This window comes from Bactrocera tryoni, chromosome 5 (genome assembly GCF_016617805.1).
Source record: "Bactrocera tryoni isolate S06 chromosome 5, CSIRO_BtryS06_freeze2, whole genome shotgun sequence".
In the NCBI taxonomy this organism is placed as follows: Eukaryota; Metazoa; Arthropoda; class Insecta; order Diptera; family Tephritidae; genus Bactrocera; species Bactrocera tryoni.
In genome coordinates this window covers 42,910,695-42,936,518 of record NC_052503.1, presented here as the reverse complement: position 1 = coordinate 42,936,518, position 25,824 = coordinate 42,910,695, and the positions used below count along the sequence as shown (strand labels likewise).

The window sequence follows — 25,824 nt, the reverse complement described above, 5'->3', positions numbered from 1 at the left end:
AGTTCCGACAAATGCATTTCATTTTCCCACTTTTCAAACTTAATAACGCTCCCACGTATGTGCTAATTTCAAGTTTTGAGTTATTAATTGCGAGAAAAAAATGTCTCCCGCAATTCCAAAATTTTTTTCCGCACAAACCACTTTGTATTTTCTAAAACAAAAAAATTGTGGTGAGTTATGACATACAAATATCATAAAAATAAGTTTTGTAAATATACATAAGAGAAATTAATAGTGTGAGTCGAAAATAAATAATGCATAAGTCACCTGTCACACAGCCTACACCAGCTTATCGGTGTTGCCAATCAAAGGCGCTTGCTTTATTTAAACAGCCTGCGGCGAATAGGTGCCATTGAGCTTTGCGGAAATCCATTGTTGTCAGTTTTTGTTTATTTTTATTTTAAGGTAATGTATTTTTTTTTTGTTCGCTGGAAAAATTTGTGATTTTAAAAGGTTTACATACAAAAGAGTATTCACAGTATGTCTGGTGCCTGTATTATTTTATTTACTTTCCATTTAACGCTACTGAAATAATTATTGGCATAAAGGCAGCGCTTGTAATCAATGCAAAAGTAATGTCTCATGGTCCATTCAAATTTATTCACTTGATAGCATTAAGCCAGTGGCAACCGCGAATAAATAATAGTTTGTTGACTTAGAAGTCAAATTGTTTTATCCAATAATATTTGCGCATGAAATTTGTTTAAACAAAAGGCGACTTCTAATTTGTTGTGAAGTTTATTTTTGTTTAACAAATCATCAATATCTTTTTTGGCATATACAGAAGTTCCGTTGTCATTGCCTTGCTGGCATGTGGCATATAGTAGAATGCAAGGAATAATGGCTTATCCTTGACACACACAACCGTCTCATGTGAAATAAAATAGGATGCAAGGAGCTTGTCTACGAGAGGTGCAGAAGTTACTCAGCATTGTGAGGATTCGAAACCGGAAACTCAAGGTACTGCGGTTGGACCTCTACAAGAGTAGAATCGCCTCTGCCGAGCTTTTTGACAACCTGAAGAAGGGCAGCTATGACGTTGCTTTCGTGCAGGAACCTTAGATAACATCGGCTTGAAGACTAGACGGTTGTGCCAGTAAAGGGTGTCAAGGACAAGTCATTAGTCATAGCCGCCTTCCTTTAGTTTGACAAAAAGCTCCGCAGAGACGATCCTATTTTTGTAGAGGTCCAACCGCAGCTCCGTCAGCTTTCGGTTTCAGACCCTCAGAATGCTGAGTAGGTACCTTCTGCACCTCCAGTTAGACAAGTGAAGTCACCATCATCTCTTCTAAGTCTAGATCGTGCGCATTTGTCATGCTGTCATATGCTCACATATTCTTATGTATATGATGCTAATGCGATGTTATGATTTATTTCAAGCTCGAAGCACTTTTGACCCTGGATTTTTTAAATTCTGTGCTTTCGTGGGTCTTCTGCGTTTTGCTAGAAGCTTGAATCGCTTCAAACCCAAAAAACACCGAAAATTATTAACGTCTACCTAAAATTGCTCGTACACAGTATTTAAATTGTTATAAAAAAAAATCGAGTGCTTATTTACAAATGTCAGCCTAAAGCAAGGTGCATTTATTTATTGTCGGAAATTGATAGTATAAAAATGAAAAAAAAAAAGAAAATGCGTGCATACACATTGATATCTTATTCTAGAAGGAAATGCACAAAAATTACTCATCACAGGTAAATAATTATATGCATATCTTTATGAACGTGCTCATGGCTGTACAGTAGGGCGGTCAAATTAATTAGGTATATATAGATATAGTTATAGTGTAAGAAATGCAGCAAAATTAGGCCTGAGAATTAACTTCGCAAAACCAAAGAAATTCGTATCAACATCGCCTATACGACGAACTTCCAAGTCGTTGCCATATTCGAAAATGTGAAATCCTTCTGTTACTTAAACAGTATTGTATTTGCGGATGAAAGGAAGATATCACCAATCGTATAAAAAAGCCAATAAATTTTCGGCGTCTGAAGCACCTCGTTCATTACGCGACGTACCAAAATAAAAATATTGAATTCCAAGACTACACTTATACGTCTGCGAAACATGAAGTATTGTAGGCTCTGAGATCCAAAAGTTGTAAATTCGAATGAAAGGAATACATCAGCAACTGTATAAAGATTGTCAAGCAAGCCTTCGAGGCCCTCGATGCGCTCCAAGGAGCTCCTCGTTTATTGAGCGACATACCATAATAAAAATATTCATGTACGGCTGCGAAACATAGAATATAATAGCCTCTGACATCCAAAAATTCCAAGTTCGGATGAAAAGAAGACATCACCAACCGTACAAAGAAGACCAAACACGTTTACGGCGCCCTCAAAGCGGTCTGGAGCTTCTTGCTCATTATGCGGCTAACTAAAATAACAATTATCAACACCAATGTTATGTTTACAATTCAATATGGCTGCAAAACATGGACTATAGCATCTGACATCTAAAATCTGCAACTTTCACTAACCGATACCATAGCATTATGAAATTTGCCATATTTGGCCCGTCACTGTCACCACCACGAACTTAGGCACAATCCCAACAACCCTGTGGACTGAAATTGTAAAAAGAAAATCGGACTGGCTTGGACATGTTCTGATATGATATCCAGATATAGTTTCCTAGAACGCTTCGATTTGAATCCGACAGAATGGTCAATCTGCTCCAATCCAGAGAAGAAATTTGAACATTGAAATATGTGAGGACCAAAAAAATTGGAGTCAAATCAATAGGCTAGCACAAGATCGAAATAAATGAAAGAGTTCTCATTGTAGCGTTTTGATTCCCTGCGGACCTAATTGCTCATTCCATTTTATCTTCTATTCAGAGTCGATAGGAAATCGTGCCAACAACACTTTTTATTTAATACCTTTCGTAGACAATTATTTGGGGTGTTATGCAACTGACTTTAACGTGTAAAGTTAGTTTAAACTCGTTGCCCAACTTCTCAGTGGCGATTTCCAAATGTAGACCAAAGTGGATAATTTGTTAAAGCAAACAAAAATTTTAGTAGAATGAAACCCAATGGAAATGGTAGCTAAAATAAAAGAAAAAAGGAAAAATGGTTTACGGGCGATCTGTGGCCGTTAAGAAGCAAGTTTAAAAATGTAAGTGTAAAAATTTTTTTTTTTTGGTTAATAACGGAAAATAATTTCGGCCCACCCTAACAAAGTTTCTGTGCAGTTCTGATTATGCGTCAATATGTTTACACTCATGTCGACATATGCAATGTATATTTAATTATGCACTTTGTATTTCGTTCTTTTCATTTCCCTTTTAACCATTTTCAAAATATTGATAACGAATAGCCAAATAAATGACCACAAATGGTTAATCAATTTCCTGTTTGTTTGAATAATACAAACATTACATCACTGCCATTTTGGGATGTCTAAGTTAATGTTTTCGATTTTTCTTTACTGAAAAGAATATATTGAATAAACAATGTTTGAAATAATATCAACAAAAAGACTACGAGATATTAGGAAACAAAATGGTCGGTCAAAAGTACAAATCAAAACTCATTTTGTAAAAAGTCTTTTAAAAACACTTTATTTGCTAAAGAATTTTTTTCTCATAGAATAAATATTGGGTAGTCGAAAAAGTATTTTCGTATTTTGTCAATAGATGTCGTTGCGGTCGTATATCTCCAATGCTACCAAACACATTATGTGATACCATATGGTGTTGGAAAGGTGAAATTTTAAGCTTCATTTAACCAAAACAAAATTGAAAAAAAGTTACAGCTGTTCAAAAATTAGTGAAAATAATGAAGAAATTCGCTATATTTTGAAATTTATGAAAAATTACAAAATTTGGTCGGCCAAAATGGTACATATGTATTTGTTTATTAATATACAAAAAAAAACTAAGTTGAAGTTTGATTACAAATACGAAAAGACTTTTTCGACTACCCAATATATATTAATAGTAGGTTAGGTTAAAAGGCTAATCCCGCTTCGTGGCGGAGTAGTAATAGTAAAAATTACACAAATATAAAAATTAAGAATATCTTACTCATTTGCTGTAATCTGTCACTGACAGCGCTTTGACAGAAAATTGAGTGATTATACACTAGCTCATTACCACTCATTGGAACAAGACTCAATAGCACAACTCAGTATTTAACCTGTGTGAGCAAATACCGAAGAAATTGATTTTAAGTAAATGAAAATTTAAACGTTCTCTCTCATATTACTCACCAAAAACTAAACAAAAAAGTTAATTACTTATTTACATAAGTAATTTGTAACTTTGAAATCGTGATTGGCATTTTATTAAAAATAAAAAAAACTTTATGAAATGAATTTCTCACTGGCAAATAATTGCTAATACTGAATTAAGAAAGCTACCGAACAGCTTACGAAAGAAATTTTTAGAAAACATCTTATTTTGCTATGACAGTTGAGCAGTCTATAACGGCGCTCAACCATGACTAAGTGAATCTCTATTAAGCCGCATCTGCGCAAGCAAATTGAAAACATGTGTTAAAATAACTTATTGCCTTCCTAAATATATTCAGATATACAAGCAAATGGACAGGTTTTTTTGAATATTAATTAATACGAAATTTCCATTTGAATGCTTGGAGAATTTGCATGTAAATAAATACAAATTGAATTGCATATGTATATATACATATGTAATAGTTACTCATGAACACCATCGGTTCAAGTTGAATGAATTTTATGTGATTATATCCATATAATTATTTATATTTGCTAACAACTTTTGATATGCTTAAGAAAATATAACAATTTGTGTAATGTGTGGTAGGTGGAGTGCATTTAGAGGGTTTCAAAGGCCTGGCTTTCCAGTTGTTATTACAATTCAAAGTCCTCAGCAACCTGTTATGTTATACTATTTAATGATTTGTTTATACAAGCTATTAAACCATATTAAAGAGACTGTGACTGCTTATTACCATAAATGGCGTCTATATAATCAATTGATGGCGCTACGTTTTTCTACCGACAAATAAAATACTTGTAATGCTGCCAGTTTTTGCAATAAAACTGTCTCAAAGACATTTATATTGCTAATAATTATGAAATGGATAAAGCTGAAATTGTTTTAACTTAGGTAATGGATTACAGATTACTTTAAGTTCAAAAATAAATAGAGATAATAATAAGAAAGTGCTGGGACAAGAAATTACAGAGATTTAAGAATTGTAAGCGAACTCCGAAACGCATTGAAACCCGTTCCCACGACAATCGGGCCTAAGTGACCGGAACGGATGCGGATTTTTATCCGGCTAAGGACTGTCAACTCTGCAACATGGCTCGAAATTACTTCAGGAATGTTTTCTGCCCCAACACCAACAACAACAACGTATTAAAACATTGCAGCAGTACTCTAGTAGGTTCGCTTTTACCGTCCGAGAAACAACCACTATTAATTGAAGATTACATAAAATTGTTTTCATTTCCTAACGGTGCACATAGGAGCATTTGGTCTCAAAAACCGGACAAAATTATTTTAAGTGATTTTATGAATGAAAATGAATAAAAATGCATAACTGAACATAATAATATCTTATAATAAAACAAGTAAGGAAGAACTAAGTTCGGGTGCAACCGAACATTTTATATTAAATATATTTGAGTAGGAGGTAGTTTCGATCAGATTTTATCTATTTTTGCTCATCCCATATACTACTAATATGCTACATACTCAAAAAAATAATCCCTCGTTTTCACTTAGTTACCTTACATACCATCATATGGAGCAGGGTCAAGTGGATGTCCGAAAATCTTGGTAACAGTTATATGGGGGGGGTCAAGTTTTCGCGGAATTGTATGTATCTATTTTAGGCGCAGAGATAAACTGTTGTGAATAAAACATGTTCTGCAATTTTCTTTCAGATTGAGGATTATATCCAGCATAAAGTGACCCAGAAGTTCTAAAATCTTTATATTAGGTATATGGGAGCTCAGGAAAGTATTGATCCGATTCATGCCATTTTTGACACAATGAAATACTATTGCCAGAAAAGGATTCTGTGTGAATTTCAATTTCATATATCACACGTTGAACGATAGTTTCGGTCAAAAGTCAGCTATTGGTATCAGGTCCACATATTCGGTACCTCGGGTCTTGAACAGTTTTGGTTGGATTTGGAAATTTATTGATCAAAAGGTGGCTTTCTTTAAGGGAATTATTACCGCAAAATTTTATTCCGTTATATTAATTAATTCTTTATTTGGGTACTGAAAAGTGAAAGAACCAAATGGAATTTTAAATTGTGTTATATGGGAAGTAGGCGTGATTGTAGTCTGAATTCGCTCATTTTCGCAGAGTGACATAGGAATATGAAAAGAATTTTGTCGAAATCGGTCAGTCGGGTCACCAGACTGTGACCGGTGCCACGCCCATTGTCCAATTTTCACACCGGCTCCGATAGAGCCCCCTTATACCATCTACATATATACCACTCATATAGAGTAATTTAGCAGGAGTTCAGTATTTAATTAAAAAAAAAATAAATAAAACAGTACTCATTTTTTGCAAGTGACCAACCTAATTCAACGCGCTTTTTTTTAAAGGGGGGAAAGACGGGGAAAATATCTAAGCTTATATGTTAAGTAGAAACCCTGTAGTTTACTAAGAAACATAATTCAAAGCTCGACCTCGCCCGACACTATAAAAAAAACACTAATTTATAAAAAACTTTCGTGAACCACACGGAGAACGTGAAGTTGCGTATTAAACTTGAACAATTTCCGAATGTATTACCAAAGTGAAATCTTCCTGAACACACTAACAAATCCATAAACAAACTTGAAAGAGGTTATTTATTTTATACCTTGAACATACATTCTATATATAATTATTAATGGTAGTTTCACGAGATGAGTAGATTTAGCCATGTCCGACCGTCCGTCCGACTGTATATGTATACACGAGTCAGTTCCTCAGTTTGAGAGTTAATTTTTTTCAACCGCAAACAAAAATAGAAGAGGCATCTGCACCTCCTTGCCCACAATACACTTGTGTCAACGTTTTTGCAATCCTCGAAGCAGTTATTAAAGTCAATTTCCGGAATAGCCTTGAACCTGCTTAACGATTCACTTTTAATGTCTTCAGTTTACTCGAAAACTGTGTCCTCGGAGCGGTCGTTTGAGTTTGCTGAAAAGCCAGAAGTTACACGGAGCTAAATCAGGCGAATACAGTGGTTACGGCACAATATTGGTTTTAATTTTGACGAAAAACTCACGAAGAACCAAATTTGTATGCCACGGTGTATTATCATGGTCCAAAAACCAAGAATTGTCGGTGCAAGTAAGATCTCTGACTAGTATTAATCATCGATTTTCAAGCACTAATTCCTCTATTTTATTGACGTGTTGATCATCAGTCTTGGATGTGGCTCGTCGTCAATGCATTCTCGACCTCTTTGAATAATTTGTACTAATCAAAAACACTTCATCGCGACAAACAATTATGACCGAGATCTCTTACAACATTCTGAACGTTTCGGCATCAAATATTTGATTCCGCACACAAATTTTAATGGAACTTTTTTGTTGAATAATTTCACTCATCTTAAAAATCGCCAAATGCACTTTATGTACTTCAGAAAGACAAGCGTATACTAAACACCAATGATTATTTTGATGTGACATTTGGCACAGATCTCACTGACGGTCATACCATACTAGAAAATACATATTTCGACAAATGGATTTTCGCGCTTAGTTAAAATTAAAAAGTCTTCCTATTTTTTGCCCACAGTAGTCCACTATATAGTATGAAAACAATTGAGAACACATTTAGATACAAATGTATGGTATAATTTATTTCACATCTACTGACGTTTTGACTCAACTTATTGTTGTTTTACTTACTCATGTATTTGTTTATTTCTTCCCATTGCAGGTTAATTATACATTAATAGCGGCAACAACACAAAAACTAAAGAAAAACGCAGGCGCAAACAACTGCAACTACAAATAGCATTAAGAGAGCACGAACAATGCACATGCACACACACACACGAGTACACAGCAACAACATTGCCGCTTGAAGAAATAAACAACACCGCGAGTGGCGGCTGAGACTGCGACGCGGCAGAGGCAATAAATCAGTGACAACAACGGCAAAATGTTGACTGCAGTTTATCAACAACAACAACAACAGCAGCAACAGCAACAAGAGCAGATAACTACATACAACAACTTTATAAAAATTAAAGCACAAGACGAACGTAAACGACGTCTCGCCACACGGCTGCTGCCAGAGAGACGCTAAGCAACGCGCACCGGCACCGGCACCAGCAAACAAAGTGAACTTATTACAAAAGTGTAAACAAAAATACGAGTTACAGCTACAAAAACAACACAGCTAAGGGAATATACACGAATACGGCGCTTTGACAGCAGCAGCAACAACAACAACAGCAGTTGCTTATGCGCATACAACACTAAGCGTTATTGTTGCTATTGTAAAGTGGAGTTTCTAATTTTGCGTTGCAACAAGAGCACATTGCAAGCGCTGCATAGTAAACGTGAGCGTAAGCTGGAAGCAACCGAATACCTGGAGCTGCTTAATTGTTGCACGACTTGGTGAACACTTTGTAGTGCAGCAACAGCAAGCAACATCGTCAACACAGACCCGCTGAGGTGTTTACACAAGTGACAGCTGCAATAACTTAAGCATTAGCGGCAAAGCAACAACAACAACGAAATATACATACAATAGATTTTTGTAAAATAGTCAACGGCAGTGGCAACTCACACAATTAAATTGCGCGGCGTAGAAACTAATTGAACACTGTTGAACAGGTACAGCAAAAGCAACAACAACAGCAAGAACGGCAGTGATCACTAACGTAACAAGCGCAACACCGTTGACGCTACAAGTTGCTGGCGATCCATTCTGGTTGGCCGACGCCACGCTGATTGAGTGTCACAAATAGCAGAAGAACGCCGCGCAAAGCAAAAGGCAAAAAGTTGCGTTCATCCGCATAGCTAAAACAACGCAGTGTACGCCTGTTGTCAACTATAATTGCAAAGCCAAGAATTCGCGCGTTCGGTGTTTGTGTTGCCATGCGAAGTTGCAGCGACGCACAGCGAAATAGTTGCAAATAGAATAGCATTACCTAGCGTAGCAGCGAGTAGTGTAAGTGCACACACACACACGCTCACATACATATAAGCAGTTGTACATATATGCATTTTTACTTATATAAGCGACTATATAGCATATATATTTATATACGCAGCCGATCTCGTTGTTGCATTTAAGTAGTTTAATGTTGCCGCAATTGGAGCCGAGCACAGAAGCGGCGTAATTTTTTTTGCTGTTTTTGACTTCCTTCATTCGTTATTTTCGCTTTACGAGGACGCTTAAACACGAGCAAAAGAATATTTGCCTACAAACTGCAGTTGCGGCGACAAAGCATTGGCGGACAATAATCCACACAGTACCAACGGAATTCACGAAACGCTACACAACAACAACTACAACAAGAATAGTAGCGCATAAAAAGTTGCAATTTAAACGCAACAGACAGACAGCATTTTTCATAGCTACCGGCGGCCAGCAGCGCCTGCGAATAAAAAGCACTTCATTTGGCATAGCAAACGGGTGTTTTTTTGTTTTTGTTGTTTGTGCGCTTTTTTGTTGCCGCTAGATTGCATACAAAAAGCAAAAGAACTTGCACGGTAAAAGAACAAACGCGCGCCGAGTGGCGACAAACTGAAAGGAACTCGCCGAGCGTGACTGCAAAGTGTGGAGGCATTAAAGCAAAACGGCGGATCAGCTTGCCAGCATCAAAAATACTGCGAAAAAAGCATAACAACAATAGCGCACGTTGGCAACAATAGCATGCGCTAACGGTACAGCAGCCATTTGCCTAATGAAGCATTAGATAGAGCAACAACTGGCAATTTAAAGCAACAACTACAACAAAACTCACACAGCGTTTGTAAGCGCAGCATAAAGAAATCACATCAGCAACAACAACAACAGCAAACATGAACAGTGCCACGCATTCACCAACAGCCGCTACGCCATCGGCGGCGCAACGTGGCAGCGTGACAGCCAATGGCCTTGAGTTAACCACAACACCGCCAGTAGCGCCGGCGCGGCACACGCGCCCCTTGCCCGCGCAACGCGCCGGCAGCGGTTGTGTCAGCGGCAATGGTAGCAGCAGCTCATCCACGACCACCTCTTCGCCACCGCAATATAGTGAGGACTTGCGGCGCGCCAATATGCCCACCACATTGGATTTACTGCCACGTCAAGGTAGCGTGTCATCGACCAAGACCTGTGAAGTCGATTTGGGCGATGAGGAGCGTGACACTTTTTCGCCGGTAAGCACCGCCACCAGCAGCAGTGCGGACGAATGCGCCGACGGCAGCAGTCCCAGTGATGCGGCCATGCTTGCTGCAGGTGGTGGCGGTGATAACGTTGGCAGCACCAGTGCGCGTGCGAACAACAATGGCAGCAGCAGCGCATATGATAATAAAGTCTACGATGTTGTGCATTTGCCGACAGTAGCACCAACGCCAGCGGCGCGCATGAAGGTGTCCAACGGCAGTGGTGTTGGTGGTGGTGGTAGTGTTGCTGTTGCAACTGGTGGCGGCATTCATTCCACTTCGAAGGAGGAGAAGCAGCGACAGAATGAGGAAATTGTTATTATGGAAACGTCGTCAATTTCTTCAGAAACTGGCTCATGGGAATCGGTGTTTCCGCACGCCAACAGTATTGCAACAGGCAGCGTGGTGTCAACGGCCGCATCGAGCGTACCTACTGCTGGTCTTAGCACCGCAGCTGTTGGCAAAGTGGCTGAGGTAAATCATCCAACTTTTAGTACAGAATTTTCTCATGGTGAAAATAAACTGCCGAAAGCACCCTTCGAGCTGCCGCGGGAGCGCGACAAATGCGGCGCAGCAGAGCTGCAAATTAATTTACTTAAAGAGCCCGATATCGCGCCCTACCTGCGGGAGCGCACCTACTCGACAGGGGCGTCAGTAACTGCAGATACCAGCTCATTATTCACTGGCATTAGTGCACATTCGCTGTTGCGTGATCTGGAGAGGCGTGAGAACCCCATGAATTCTTCCGGGCATAGCGCCTGCTTCATTGACGCTTCATCGCTACGTGATGAAGATGAAGTGCTATCCTTTCCAAGTCTGGATGGACAGCAGTCGAATGAGGATGCTAAGGATATTGAAGAGCATGTGGAAGAACAGCCAACGAAAGTGGTTGGTGTAGAAGATGAAGATTCACCTACTAAGAAACTTGAATCATTCCATAAAGCATTTGCCAAGTGCAAAGTGAAATCTAAAGACTTGCCTGAAACTGCAGAAATATTTGATGCATCAAAGTCAAGTTCCAGTTCGAATTCTGGTGCAGATTCGCCGCAGAAACAAATTTCGGTTGCCTCTGCCAATTCCACAAATAATCTCTCGGACGAGGAAAAACTTTGGAAACGTGAACACGAAAATCAAAAAGCGCCACTGACTACCGAAGACAAGGATGCGGTTGGTAAGGCACAACAACTTGCTACCCAGCAGCACATCTCCACGCAAGAGGATGCCACAGAGGCATCAGTTTCATTAGTCGCTGATGCCGATTCCTCAGACTCTTCGGAAATCGTTAAGTTGCGCCGTGAACAAGAACATAAACCACGACCGTATATTTTTCAGCATAATATGCAACAATTTAGTATTCATCCCTTGGCGGTAAGTCCTAAATTTTCGGTGCACAGCTCGACAGGTACCAGCATTTCACATCCGACTACAGTACATGCAGCACACAATGATCTCAGCTACACAACCGACTACTCTTCATCCAGTCCTGCGCCGAGCTTAGTTTGGTCCGAACACGAACACCGTCCTAGTCTAAGCGGTCGTCCACATGTCGATGACTATGATGGACACACACATAAGGCATTTACTCAACCGGACACACCGCATAACTCAATAGCACACATAGAGAATGCCTCAAGCAATAACTCTTCCATACATCGCGACTATACAATGTCTTCTTCATTATCACACCAACGCGATTCCGGCGCATATTGCAGCGATGCCACAGACTCGCCAGTACCAATGCCGCGCACGCCAAAACGTTCCAAGTTTGATGAAGCAAATCCCATTATATCCGGTGGCGCTTCAATCAAAGATTTTGCGCCCAAGCAATGCGAAAGCCCACCAGTGCATCGACGTTTGGAGTCGTGCCCCATCGTCTCGGGTGGCTTTGCCTCGTTGGATTTTGAACCAACACGTCCGCTGGGCGACGATGATGAGGATCAGGTAGAGTTGCGTTCACGACCGAAGACACGTAAACCTATACCTGGTATTGCGTCATGGGTTGTGGATATGAGTGACTGTCGTACGGAGCGTCGTAAAAGCACCAGCTCAACTTCGAGCATGGAAGCATCTGCAAGTAAGTTTCGGGAACGTTCCGATTCGACAAGTTCGCATAAGAGCGGTTGCGGCTTTTATGTTTCCTTAGATAATATGGATGATAAGCCCAATAACGATGATCTCAATAAAAAACCAATGAAGCCGCAGATGAGTAAATCGTACACGGCACCGAAACCGGCCGGTTTCTTTGTGAATCTCTCGAAGAGCGAATATGCAACGGCGGATGAAGTAAAACCTGAAGAGCCAAAGCCAGAGGAGACAACGGCTGCAGATAAGAAAAATATCTTTAGTATGTTTATAGATATTGGTGAGAGCAAGAAGCCTACTGGCACGCCAAGAAAGGAACCATTTAGTTTAGCGCAACGTTTATCTAGTTCGTATGCTTCGCATGCTGCTCAACGACGCGGTGACGATGTGATGCGTTCCAGCGCAAGCTCGACGGAAACATTAATGGCAAAAAGCAGCAGTCTAAAGATGAGTGCAGACAATGAATTAAGTGGGGAGAGTAAATCGCTTGATTATAAGTGCAACCTTGAACCACCCATCACAGTTGCGGCTATACGTCGCCTGTCACAGCAACAGCGCGCTCAAAACGACGCAACAAAACGACATTCGTGGGGAACTAATGCAACAAAAGAAGGCGTCACGTGCGACTACAAACGCTCCATTAGCCTTACGGCAAATGGCGATTCAAAAGAGAATGGTGGTAATGGATTAATGAGTATAATTGATAAAATACCGTTAATATCGAAAGCGTCCTCCTTGTCGGTGGACAGCTCGTTGTCGCCTTTCGACGAATACACCGGTTCCAAGTCTGAATTGAGCACATGTTCAAACAATTCGGCAAGAAACTCTGTGTCGGGCGGTGAGCGTGACGATGAAGTGTTCCTCGCTGGCACCGGTGCCGCTAACGGTGGACGCGTCAAGAGACGACGTCGTGATGTACAAATCAATGAAACATTTGACAAAAGTAGTTTGGCTTCCATAACAGACGGTGTGCTTTCAAAAGATTTGTCGCCGGCATCCACGACTGATACTGAAGACTTGACTTTCCAGCAGGATGAGGAACTGGCAATGCGTGAGGCGGCACTGCAACAGCAGCAACAGCTACAGCAACAGGTGCCCTCAAATCGCTCATCGGCTATTATTATGGAAACCATAATTGAGGCCAAAGAAACATCCTCGCCTAAGAAAAATGCCTCCGGTCACACCATGGAGACTCTACATGCAACCATAGAGAAACAAAAAATGCTACTCGAAACGGTGAATGAGCATGGTGAAGTTGAGAAGGGTACATTTGTGAAATTGTCGGATATGGATAAACCCGCAAAGTTCGAACTACACTCGCCGGAATCAATGAGTAAGAGTGTGGGCAATCATCGGCAAATCAATCGGCTATTTCGTGACGATTCGAAAACGCGCCCTCATTCATGGACCATGACACGTTCTCAAGGCAATAGTTTCCTCAGCATAACTAATTCGGTCGAGAACTTACGTAGCTTGTCGCGTCTTTTCCCGAATTTTTCGAAAGAATTCTCCAACTCTTTGCCGAACGACATTATCTGTGATCAAATGGACTACATACAAACGGATATCAGCGGTGATTCCAGTATGGCTTCAAGTATCAGTCGTTCCGGCATGGATGAGTCTTCCATATCGTGCCGTCAACCACGCAGATTGGGTGAGGATTTGTTAAAAATGTTCCTGCAAGAGATTGCCACCGACATGATCGTCGAAGTGCATGGCCGCCGCATAAAGGCGCACAAATGCATTCTACGCTCGCGCTGTCAGTATTTTGCCGCTATGTTGGCTGGTAGCGGCGCACAGAGTGTGGTCTCACTACAGGGTTATTCCTATTCGGCAGTACATTTTGCATTGTGTCACATTTATTCCGGCGCTTCGCATCCACCCGATGGTATTAGTTTGATGGAGTTGGCTGCTTTAGCTGACCTGCTTGGTTTAGAGGGGCTGAAGGAAGTCACTGCGCACGCCTTGAAGACGAACTATTGTCACAATTTTCACAAACCCTGCTCGGGTTGTATCGATGGCATACTGCAGGTCCTGCCTGTGGCATTGACTCACTCGTTAGATGATTTGTATCGCAAATGTTTGCGCTGGACTTGTCGCCACTACATGAAAGTATGGCCAACACGTCAATTTGCTCAGCTGCCAGCAGACATATTGGGACGATGCCGACAGCAAATTGTTGCTTACATGGTGAGTTTACCTTTATTTGATTTATTTACAACACTGAATTGAAGAGCTATTTAACAGTAATGAGTTTTATTAAGAGCTATAGCTAGAAATTGAAACTGTATAAAATTGCAAGCCTTTGAAATTTAGTCTTACTTCTTGGTTAATAAAAATTACTTCAGATTTTGGCATGCGGATGCTAAGTCATTAAGAAACTGTCGTTAATTGAACCTTGTCGGCTAGACAGATTAGTAATAAATTTGACCCAACCTCACTTTTTCCTTAAATGGATGAGCATGTTCCTTCCAAGTTGACAATCCTTCGCCCGATAATAATAAATAATCTGGTATGTGGGATTTCGAACCCTTTCGGATCTTCTTTTAGATATTATTGTCATCGTCCATGCCTCTGCACCATATAGCTGGACGGAAATAATGAGGGACTTATGGAATTTGGATTTTGTTCATGGAGAGACGACTTTACTTCTCAATTGCCTACTCAGTCCGAAGTTACACAGTTATTCTGTGTTGGATTTCGATGTTGACATTGTTGTTGGTGTTAATACTGGTTCCAAAATAGATGAAATTATCTACGATTTCGAAGTTATTACTCTCAACAGCGACGTGGGACCCAAGTCGCAAGTGCGACGACTGAATGTTTGATGACAGGATTTCGTCTTACCCTCGTCCCATACCAGACCCATTTCCTTCGCTTCTCTATCCATTCTTGATAAAGCAGAACTGACAACAGCGCGGTTGTTGAGGTCAATGATATCAATATTACTGCCGTACGCCAGCAGCTGTACACTCTTATAGAAGATTGTACCCTCTCGATTTAGTTCTGCAGCCCGAATGATTTTCTCCAGAAGTAGATTGAGGAAGTCACACAAAAGAGCGTCGCCTTGTCTGAAGCCTCGTTTGGTATCAAACGGCTCGGAGAGGTCCTTTCCGATTCTGACGGAGCTTTTGGTATTGTGCAACGTCAGTTTGCACAACAGACATCGCGGCATAAAGGCAGCTCCTTTTCGTGCTGTCCAAAGCAGCTTTAAAATCGACGAAGAGGTGGTGCGTGCCGATTCTCTTTTCAAGGGTCTTTTCCAAGATTTGACGCATGGTGAATATCTGGTCGGTTGTTGATTTTCCAGATCTAAAGCAGCACGGATAAGGTCCAATGAGTTTGTTGACGGTAGGCTTTAATCTTTCATTCGGCACGCTCCATAGAACCTTATATGCAATTCCTTTTGTAGATTGGGCAGAATACACTTAAATTCAAATCGTTAAGCATGGAATCCATCACTACTAGACTTAAAAGTGATGATGAAGCAGATTCTCATTGGCAAGTGGGTTTTATATGAAGCCTGGCAGGCATAACACCGCCAACAGTGGTCTTTACAGTTGGGAACTCAACAAAAAATCAAACTTTTTCAAAGAATTTACTTTAAAATTAGATTGCTTGTGAAAAATCGCATTCAACCATAATTTAAATTAACCCATATCTAAATACAATCTTGGAATAATTATCAGTTTCATTGCCAATGTGTTTTAATCTACGAAACCTTGAGATATTATCAGTGCGAAATTGTTTATTTGCCACTGAAGAGAACGGAATTTAATCAAATTCGCACAGCCTCTTATCTTTACGGCGTGTTTAGTATAGATGAACCCTATAAGAACGGCCACAACACTACATTAGCTATAGAGATAAGTAATTGATAAGAGTGTGTGCCCAACGCCCGACAAATGCGATAAGCGAACAATGATTTTCATTATGTGAGGACTCCCCAGTATATTATATACCTGCATGAATGCATATGCCTTATCTAGTGAGATATCTAACGATGATAAGCGACAAATTATAAGAATTATGAATCAGCTGTATTTGTAGGGACTGAGCGTCGTTATCAGCTTGTTAACCTACTTATTATATTAAATATTTTGTATTTATGTTTTAATAATTCCCTTATCGCTTCTTTCTATGTACAATATTACGCTGCAGACATCGGAGAGCGTTTTGGACACAGTGCTCGATTGTGATAACTTGCTGACACAGTTGGCGACCTACCGCTGGGGTGGTATTTGTGAGAGTCTTGTACGTGATATATTGGACGCCGCCTATACCTACATTGCCGATCACTTTGCTAGCCTGATAGCGAGTGACTCCTTCCTATCGCTCGGTCACGATCGTAGCTGTCACATACCGCGACTCGAGAGCGTACTATTGCGCACAGCATCGTCGCTCACACCGGATCAGGCATGTCGCAGTTATCAGCGTGTGACACGCCTCAACACTGTGTTGCAGGCGAAAGTCATACAAATGCCGGCAAATCTTGGTGAATTGGCTAAAGAATTGCAGGGCTTGCAGGAGGAAGACTTGGATTGGGATGCTGAGTACATACGTTTAGTCAGCGCCATACTGTCCGCAGTGGAGCAGTGTCTTATACGACAATGTTCGCGCGCTATGCGTGTGACTGCTTGGCAACGTATGGATCTCGACTTGCGTAAGAAGATACAGACATTGGCGCGTCTCACCGAACCGATGGATCTGAAGCGCAGCAAGCCCGTCTCGAAAGCGTTCACATTTAGTGGTAGCACACGCAACCAGGATCTGTATCAGGTGAAGTTGGCAATACAGGCGCATTCGAAGCGCGCCATGGCACAGGATACACAACTCTATAAGGCAACGCAGACTCAAGAGGCGGGTAATGTGCAGACCACCGAGCGCGGTGTGCAGGCCAACAACGATATACGTGAAGGCACAAGTAAGTACAAATAAATTCATGCTTAAATGTTAATATTACCATTTTTTCCTAAACATATAATATGTGCTTTTGCAGGTAAAATTCTGAAATCGAATACCCGTGTCCATGTGCCTCAAGCGCTGCGCGCTAGCTCACAGAGCGCCACAACTTCCGAACGCAACAGTTTAAACACACATCGTCGCACACAATCCGAAGCGCCAATGCATATAAATAAAGTCACCACAGCCGCACCAGCGTTGCCACCAAAACCTAGCAGCGCCGAAGTGAAGAGTGACAACAGCAAGAAAATAGCAGCACGTTTGTCTGAGGTGCGACCACGCTACCTAGAGCCGCGCAAAGTGCACGCGCCAGCAGGTTTTGGTAATGGCCCAGTGCGTAGCGCTACAAGTTCCAGTATACCGGCCACCACCAAAGGTAAAGGCCGTCAGATCTCATCTAGCGATAGTTCGCGCACTTCCAGTCCAGCCACGCGTAAAACCGCTAATCAAATCGGACGTAAGTCCATTAATATGTCGCTGGACAGTTTGGCGTCGCCATCGCGCCGTGGTCGCACCATGCGTATGAAGGCCGCCGACAATGCCGACCGTTTTTCGGATCGTGGCGGTGATTCGCTCGGCGATAGCATGAAAAGCTCGGTGATGACAAATAAAGCGATATCGCAGGAATCACTTTCGAGCATAACCAAGCTGTCGCGTTCGAATCCGCTCATTGGCAACAGCGTCAAACAGTCGGCAGCTGTCGGTAGCAAGTCGCAAAACAGCAAGTTGACTAATGGTATTGTGAAGACGAATCGCGCTGCAAGCATCGGCACCAAACCGCCGAAGCATTTGCAACAGCAAAATATAAAATCAACCGGTTCGAGCCCCTCTTCGGTGACAACAACCAAGTCAGCCGCCAGCCGCCTCTCATCCGTTTCATCTACACACTCATCGCGCGATATGTTCAAAAATCGTTCGATTTCGATGCCGGGTCAACCAGCGTCACAGAGCACTGCTGGTGGTCAACAGACATCGGCAGGTGGCCCGCGTCATAGTTTCTTATCGGCCAAATCACGTGAGATACTCGCCAAACGCGCGGAGAAAAACAAATTACAGCAGCAACAACAACAACTACAACAAACCGCCAATAGCTCCGGCGATGAACGGAGCAATACGAACGCCGTCCCTGCACCCACCAATAACCAACAACAACAAAAGCAACAACATCCGCACACCGGTCCAATACGTTCCGCCTCACACACAGCCGTCACAGCGACGTCAAATGCCAATTATACGCGCAATTCGCTACCATCGAATATACCGACACGTCGCCCCAACTCGCTGCAACTAAAGAAAACAACAAATAATCATCTTGTCAGCAATAAAAATAATAACGCTGCCAATCAAATGGCACATTTGAATAATAAAAACAAAATCATTAACGCCACCAATGGTGTGTTGAAGGCAGCGCATGCGGTCAAGCAGAAAATCGAATTGTTCATCGATACGTCCACGTCAGCGGCTGGCCGCGGTGAGAAGACAACACCGCCACCAACTCAAACGACTCAGAAAAGCAGCGACCAACAACAGAAACCGACACGTGTCGAAACGAAATTGGAGCGTTCCAGTACGTTTTGCAAGGAGTCCTCCGATATGGATATCAATGAGTTGCAGATTATTGAGTAGAGAGAGGAAGCTTAATGCGACTTGGCGAGAGCTCAACTACAAATGAGGTGCGGTGTGGGGTTATTTAATATTTATATTTTTGTATATGTATATTATATTGGCATGCATTATATGCTATAAGAGTATGATAGTTCTGAGAACTATCGGTATAGTTTTCAAGATACATACATATATTACTTTCCACGCTGAATTTTGAACATATCAAAACACGAAAGCATCTTCACATAGTCCATGTTTTCTCTAATATATAATATGAAAAAGAAATTCGAGGAATGGTGTCGAGTTGTCAGTCCTCGGCAGGATAAAATTCCGGGTCCGTTCCGGCTTCTTACCCAACTGTAATGGGAGCAGAATACTATACATACTTTTATTTAGACCCGACTGTCGTGGGAACAGAATACTATATATACTTGTATGACGGATCAGTTTAATGAGTCGATTTAGTCATATCCACTTGTCCGGCCCTTTGTCCGCGAACTAACCTCTCAGTATTTGAGGTATCGACCTCAATTTTTGCACACGTGCTTTGCTCACAAAGAAGGGCTATGTTCGTAAATGCATCATGACGCGCATCATGACGATTGCATAACAAACAGAACGTTCAGAAATGCAATATTGCAACACTGCAATAATCAAGCGTTCAAAAAAGCAACACTTCTATCAACTGTCATACATAATTTCTATCAAAAAATTGTTTACTGCATTTAACTACGATGTCTGACGGAAAGTAAGTGCAAAACTGTTTTATTTTAATTTTTTGTATTGGAATTTAGTTAAATTATGTTAATAATAATTAAAATTGTATAAGAAGTATCAAACGTCAAACTTGCAGTGTTGCTACTGTTGCTTATGCTGCAAGTCTTGATGCATTTACGAACATAGCCAAGCTGATCATTTGACGGAACCGCCGATATTGGATAACTATAGCATATAGCTACCATATAAATGGGACGAACAGAATCAAGTCCCTGTATGGAAAATTTTTTTAATTGGACGAGATATCTCCAAGAAATTTGGCATAGGTTATTATCAAAAGCAACGCTACAATCTCCGAAGAAATTGTTCAAATTGAATTACTGTAGCATATAGCTGCCATATAAACTGCTGAATCAAAGCAAGTTCAAGTACTTTTTATAATCTTTCTTTATGCTATAAAAAATACGCCTGTGAAGGCTTTATAGCTTCGAAGTTTTTTTCTTATTTTTACCTAATTTTAATTATTTATATTTGATTTTTTAAATATTAACCAAATTATCTATTCAGTACTACATCTCAACCTTATTTTCTACAGTTTACTACCATAAGAGCAAGAGGATTAATCTGCAGTATTACCAACCAGGAGGCTGGCAACGCAAGGAACAGCTCTACGAACGCTTTGGTTAAAAGAACGACTCTAGTCAATAATGATGGGAAAATTGCTAGCTATGAAAGACAAATTTAAAATGACGGTGTATACAGAAATTGGGAAAAATATACATATATACAATATTTGGAAATTTGGAAAAATATATATACTTACACGTAGTTGTCAATAATCTAAAATTTGCATAAACCTGGACGTAACAGCAACTTTAATCAAAAATGACCAAAAGCCGTTAAAAACCATGCAGTAGCTACATGCAATAACAGTTATTCGTATATTTGCATGCCTACCACAAATTTACATAAAAAAGCTGCATATACTATACAGCATAATAGTTGATCGCGAGATGAAAATTGTTATTTCAAGAACAAATAAATATGAAAATTAGTAGTGTTTATTACCGCAAAATATCCCTCCTCCACAAGGCCCATAAAGTATAGGCAAACATTATACCCAAAATAACGCCAGCTGTGTGCACAGCGGTTAGCAAGGTATGATACGTATATGAAGAGGAAATTAAGATAAGAATTACTTGCAATTTTCAAAAATGTATTGAAAACAGAAACGAACGAACGAAGTTAAGGTTTTAATGTTACGGTTGAAAGGTAGACTTTCGTGATATTATTTACAATGCAATGCTTCGTTTCTTTTTTGCAGAAAGTGCAAGCAAACATATACATACATATGTATATGTACTTATATACATGTATTATACATTGTGCACGCATAATGATATGTGTGCTTTAGGATTTTTAACTTTTGAATTTGCATTCGCACCTGCGAGTCTTCGAAATACCAAAAATAAATATTTAATCATTGCTTATATGCGTGCAATTGTTTTTGTTTTTCTTTTTAGTTTGCTTGTGCCACGTGCAATTGTTTTTGTTTTCCTTTTTTTAGTTTGCTTGTGCCACGAAAGTAACAGATCGCTTAAAGCGTTCGAAAACCCTTCCGCCCTCTTCAGCAAATTTATATTTTATATTTTTTGCACTTATAATATGTGGAAAATGTCAGCAAACAGCTGTTTTGTGTTTACCATTTGAAATGATTTTATATTTACATAGAAAATGCGCTTAACTTCATGCACAAGCGCTAAAATGCATATATTTTTGCCAACATTGATCTTCAATTACTTCGAATGCGCTATTGCTTTTGCTTTTATACGCAGCATAATAATTATATTGAATTGTGTGTGTATATTTTTGTATTTTTTTTTTGTTTACTTGCTTCTACATTTCCTATGAAATGCGTTAGATTATACACTCTCCAATTTGCATACTTGTAAGTGTATATTAGCCTATTGAAAGAACTTATTATATTCGTAAGCTCAACATACATTTTTACACGGATACTGCGAAAACGACTTAATTTTATAAATGCGGCAAACATGAAATTTTAGTTTTAAGTAACTGTATTATACATACATACAAGCATATATACATATATAGATTTTTGAGCTTCTAAATTTATGATTTGATATTTTCTTTTGAAAGTTTGCCAGTTGATTCAATGTTGAATCTACAGAAATGTATGTAATTGGTCTATTGGCTGGCTGCAAGTTAGCGAATATAGAAATTCACAAATTTATAAGTGTGTACGTTACTTGTATTATGCTATAAAATATACATTAATATTAAAATTGAAACAAAAAATGGAATAAAATGTTTTTGCTTTTTCAAAGGATACAAATATTGCAAGAAAACCAAGAAATGTATTAATAAAACATTAATATAACAAATTCAGTAATAAATTTCGTTTTTATTTCATTTATGCTTGTTTATAACTAGTTACTTGTAAGTATATACAAATATGGTTGAAATAACAAAATTTAAAAGGTATACATTCAAGAACACAGTGCAACTAAAATTCTTGAAATAAAAAAAATATTACATATGTATGGTAGAACTTTTATTTTTTCAAAAGTAGGGTTAAACATAGGAAAACTCAAAAGTAGTTAGTATTTATATATTGTTTTATTAGATAATTATAATAATTATTTATATTCGACACGTTTTGCACACCTGTTGCTCTTACGTGTACTTTTTCAAGATTCCGCAAAGGAACTGCAAATTCTCTACTCTCACTATTTTTCCTCAAACTGAGCCTTGAACACTTTTTGTTAAAATCTCACTACTTTGCTTCAAACTAACCTCTCATCAATTTCAGTTAAAAATAAATAATAATTAGAACTCAAGTTTTGCGTTGTGTTTCCACAAAATGCCTTTAGACACGCAGTCTCTAAATAAAACGCTAAACTTATAGCTAGCTTACAGATAAGTCAATATAATAAGATTTGATGGAAAGTTTAGGACAGTAAAATAATCCGACCTTACTTTGATGAAAAGTTTGGAACAATAAAATAATTCGAAATTACTTTTCGAAAACCTATCTTACAGTTTTAATATAAATTATAAAATAGTCAAACTTCAAGGTGATAGCACTGTCTGGGACTAGGAAGCTTTGAAATGTCTACAGCAGTTGAATGGTGCGCATTAAGCTACTGCAAAATGTTTTCCAGACTAAGTGTTTTATGTTGCTCTCCTTTCACTAAGCTTCACTTTTCACTTGAGACGCTCCATACTACCATTATTTGTTAATGGTTTCTGAAAGAAAGAGTCTTACTTTCGCACACTGCCGCCACTACAATAAGCCCGCTGTTATTGCTTGCGTGACTCCAGATTCGATTGCACCCAGGCGTTGAACACATTGCGGCAGTGTATGACGACGCACTCATTGCTGCAATATTCATCCTCCCAATCGGGATTGATGATGGCGCGCTTATTGCAATTTTCTCGTGTGCATTTCTGCACAGCACCCGCTTCACTGAGCATTTGAATTTGTGGCTGCGGTGGTTCGTTCGCTGCACTGTTTACTTCCGCAGGAGGCGCTGCCGCCTGCACCTGTGCGCCACTTACGTTTGTTTCACTGTTGCTGGCAACATTATTGGCAATGTTATTGTTAATGCTGCCGTCTGTGTTGTAACGAGATATTGTGAAAACAGCCGGTTTGGTTTGTAGAGCAGGCGTCGGTGTAGTATTAGCAACATTATTTGCTAATTGTTGCTGTTGTTCATCCTGTTGTTCACGATATATGCGCATTTGTTTCATATATTCCGCCTGCGCTGCTTCATGTTTTTTGCTATAAACATTTTTATGGCTCACATCTAGTGCCTCCCACATAGATGAGACGATGCGCGACAACTCTTGAAAAGTACAGTTGGGATTTTGTTGTTTTATTGCGCTAACAGTATCGCGAAAGAATAGTCCGTATGCTGACAGCGGTTTAGCGGGCTCATTGGCATCCGTAGCTGTTGGCGCTAATTGCTTGCGTGCAGCTAGTGTTGCTGTTGGTGTGTTTTGTGCGTTCTTCGTTGGCGATACGGCATAAGCGGTATTCGCGAAGGATTCATCATTGGCGCTATGGTACTCATCCAGAGACACGTCCATGCTACGAATTCTCTTTGTCTATAACCAAAAAAAAAAGAAAGCAATATAAGTTAATTAATAAATCTAAAACATTTAGGAAACAAAAAAATAGAATTTGAAGAAAACATTCTTATTTTGAAATACCTAAAAAACTTACTAAAAGTTTCTTCATCTGTTCCTTAAAAACAAAAAAAAAATATCTCAATGCGAATGCCTTGCTGCTAATCAAAATATAATTAAACTTAATGTGGCGGCCGAAGCTTGGTGACTAAAATAATACAAAATGATTTGCGATAACGCACGCTCTATCTACACACAGTTCTACAAAACAAACCCGTACCGCATATGAATAATTGTTCATGGATATAATCGTCATGTGGTTTTGAATCCCGAGACAACAATATCGGAAACATTTAGTACAAGTTATAGCGAATGCACAAAAAACCACGTCAACGTTTATATCAATTGTGTACGCAGGGACCCTATGTGCCTCTCACCAAAAATGCTTTTAATTCCCCTTTGCCGAGCGCAGTACTCGCTTCATTGATTTTCAGCTTCTATTGATTGTCCATCAGTCTGCCGGTCACTATGTAGGTCTGTTATTTTTACACAAACAAATACTAATCCAATTTCGTAGTATCGTTTTTGTTGTGATTATAATCTTTGTTCAACTTAAATGACAGATTTATAAATGTTTTTTAATTTACGCTGAAACACGCTGCTAAATCTATTCGCTATTGTGTTTCCTAAAAAATGAACGTATCTTTAAAAAAATGTTGCTATTTCACGTTCAATTTATATTGCACATCGATTTTACTTCAGTACCAAATAGCAGCTTTCGCTCCTTTACCCGATGTATAAAATACTTTCACGTTTTATAAATATTGAAATTAATATTATTTATTTACACTTACATTAAAATGCTGTTGTTGAATTAATCCTTCTTCCTGACGTTGTTGATTTATCACGCTACTGGGGGCGTAAATTTCTGCACCACCTTGAACTTTACTTATAGTGGCGCAATCTGTCTCGTTGTCTGGCAAATCGAATATTATCTCGTCTCCGAATGATGGTGTATGGAACTGCGCATTCATTCTCACACGCCTTGCGTCGATTTTGGTTGCTATGTTAATTGTTTATTTATTAACAAGCAACAAACTATAAAAAATGAAACAAACCCGAAAAACTATTTTTTCATTGATGTCTTCGAGGCTTGAGGAATATGAGAAATGTCAAAATGACGTTAAAAAATTTAGCGTTACCAGTCTGTTCAGTATGGTTTTTAAATACCGGAAGTTACCACCAAACAAAAATTTCTTCTTGTCAATTTATGGTATAAATAACGTTACGTCGTCTACTGTGTAACGCGATTAGTTAGTCGGTTCTATCACTGAATTGTGATGAATAAATTAATTGTGTGAATAAATTAAATAAAAATTAAGAAATGCATCGCACAAATTCCTTAATGTAAATTAATGCACTGCACAATAATTTTTCAAACAATTAACAGTTCACAAAATATAATTTAGTTATTTATAATAATATAATGTTTTGAGTATTTAAGTCGTTTATTTCTTTTCAACGAGTACTTTAGCAGTGTGAGTGTTCTAAACAACTGAACCTCAATTACAGCAGTGTATGACCTTTAAATAGTATATCCTCAGCTTTCTCTCGCTTTCTTACTTTGTGTCTCCTCTCTTACTCTCTCTCTCTCTTTTACCAAGGTATTCTGAAAAAATCTCTTTTGTCGGACATTTTGCATTTTCAATTTGAGTGCAATTAAAAAATTTAATAATTTTAAAGAAAAGTTTTGCGAAAAACATAACTTGCCTAACGAATATTTTTTTAATTCCAAATTTTTGTTCTGTTCAAAAGTATTTATTCCTTGTCTAATATTGAATAGTAATTATTTTATTTGTTTTTGTAAATAGTCGGTAACTTGTTCGTGTCAATGTGTGCACTGATCATTGCAACATGTCACAGCATATCAAAACATATGATGAATGAAACGACCATGAATTTTTT

General features: G+C 39.2%; 2 protein-coding genes across 3 annotated transcripts in view; one reads left to right on the top strand and one right to left on the bottom strand.

Annotated features, from left to right (window-relative positions):
* The window catches only part of LOC120778097, a 103,012-nt gene extending 81,071 nt beyond the window's left edge, over window positions 1-21,941 (top strand). Inside the window, exons 4-7 of the mRNA XM_040109799.1 lie at window positions 7,898-14,613; window positions 16,585-17,347; window positions 17,423-19,058; window positions 20,303-21,941. Of these exons, the coding sequence (XP_039965733.1) occupies window positions 9,997-14,613; window positions 16,585-17,347; window positions 17,423-19,011 (6,969 nt within the window). The 5' untranslated portion in view covers window positions 7,898-9,996 and the 3' untranslated portion in view covers window positions 19,012-19,058; window positions 20,303-21,941. The remainder of the gene's footprint in view (window positions 1-7,897; window positions 14,614-16,584; window positions 17,348-17,422; window positions 19,059-20,302) is intronic.
* A 387-nt stretch (window positions 21,942-22,328) lies between these two features.
* LOC120778098 (TOX high mobility group box family member 4) lies at window positions 22,329-25,015 on the bottom strand. 2 transcript variants are annotated; one of them, XM_040109800.1, is made up of 2 exons: window positions 24,714-25,015; window positions 22,329-23,838 (listed from the first exon to the last, which is right to left on the bottom strand). In XM_040109800.1, exons 1-2 carry the CDS (start codon window positions 24,891-24,893, stop codon window positions 23,032-23,034), a joined length of 987 nt encoding a protein of 328 aa, XP_039965734.1. In that variant the 5' UTR covers window positions 24,894-25,015; the 3' UTR covers window positions 22,329-23,031. The 2 variants fall into 2 exon arrangements, with proteins under 2 accessions (XP_039965734.1, XP_039965735.1); XM_040109801.1 differs by lacking the exon at window positions 24,714-25,015 and adding an exon at window positions 23,957-24,099.
* Window positions 25,016-25,824: the final 809 nt, after the last annotated feature.

What these genes read in the sequence shown, in the direction of transcription:
- LOC120778098 (XM_040109800.1), bottom strand. Translation starts at nt 24,893, where the DNA reads ATGAATGCGCAGTTCCATACACCATCATTCGGAGACGAGATAATATTC. An exon ending in TTCAACAACAGCATTTTAAT is followed by an intron (nt 23,839 to 24,713) that starts GTAAGTGTAAAT and finishes TTTTGGTTATAG; the next exon opens with ACAAAGAGAATTCGTAGCAT.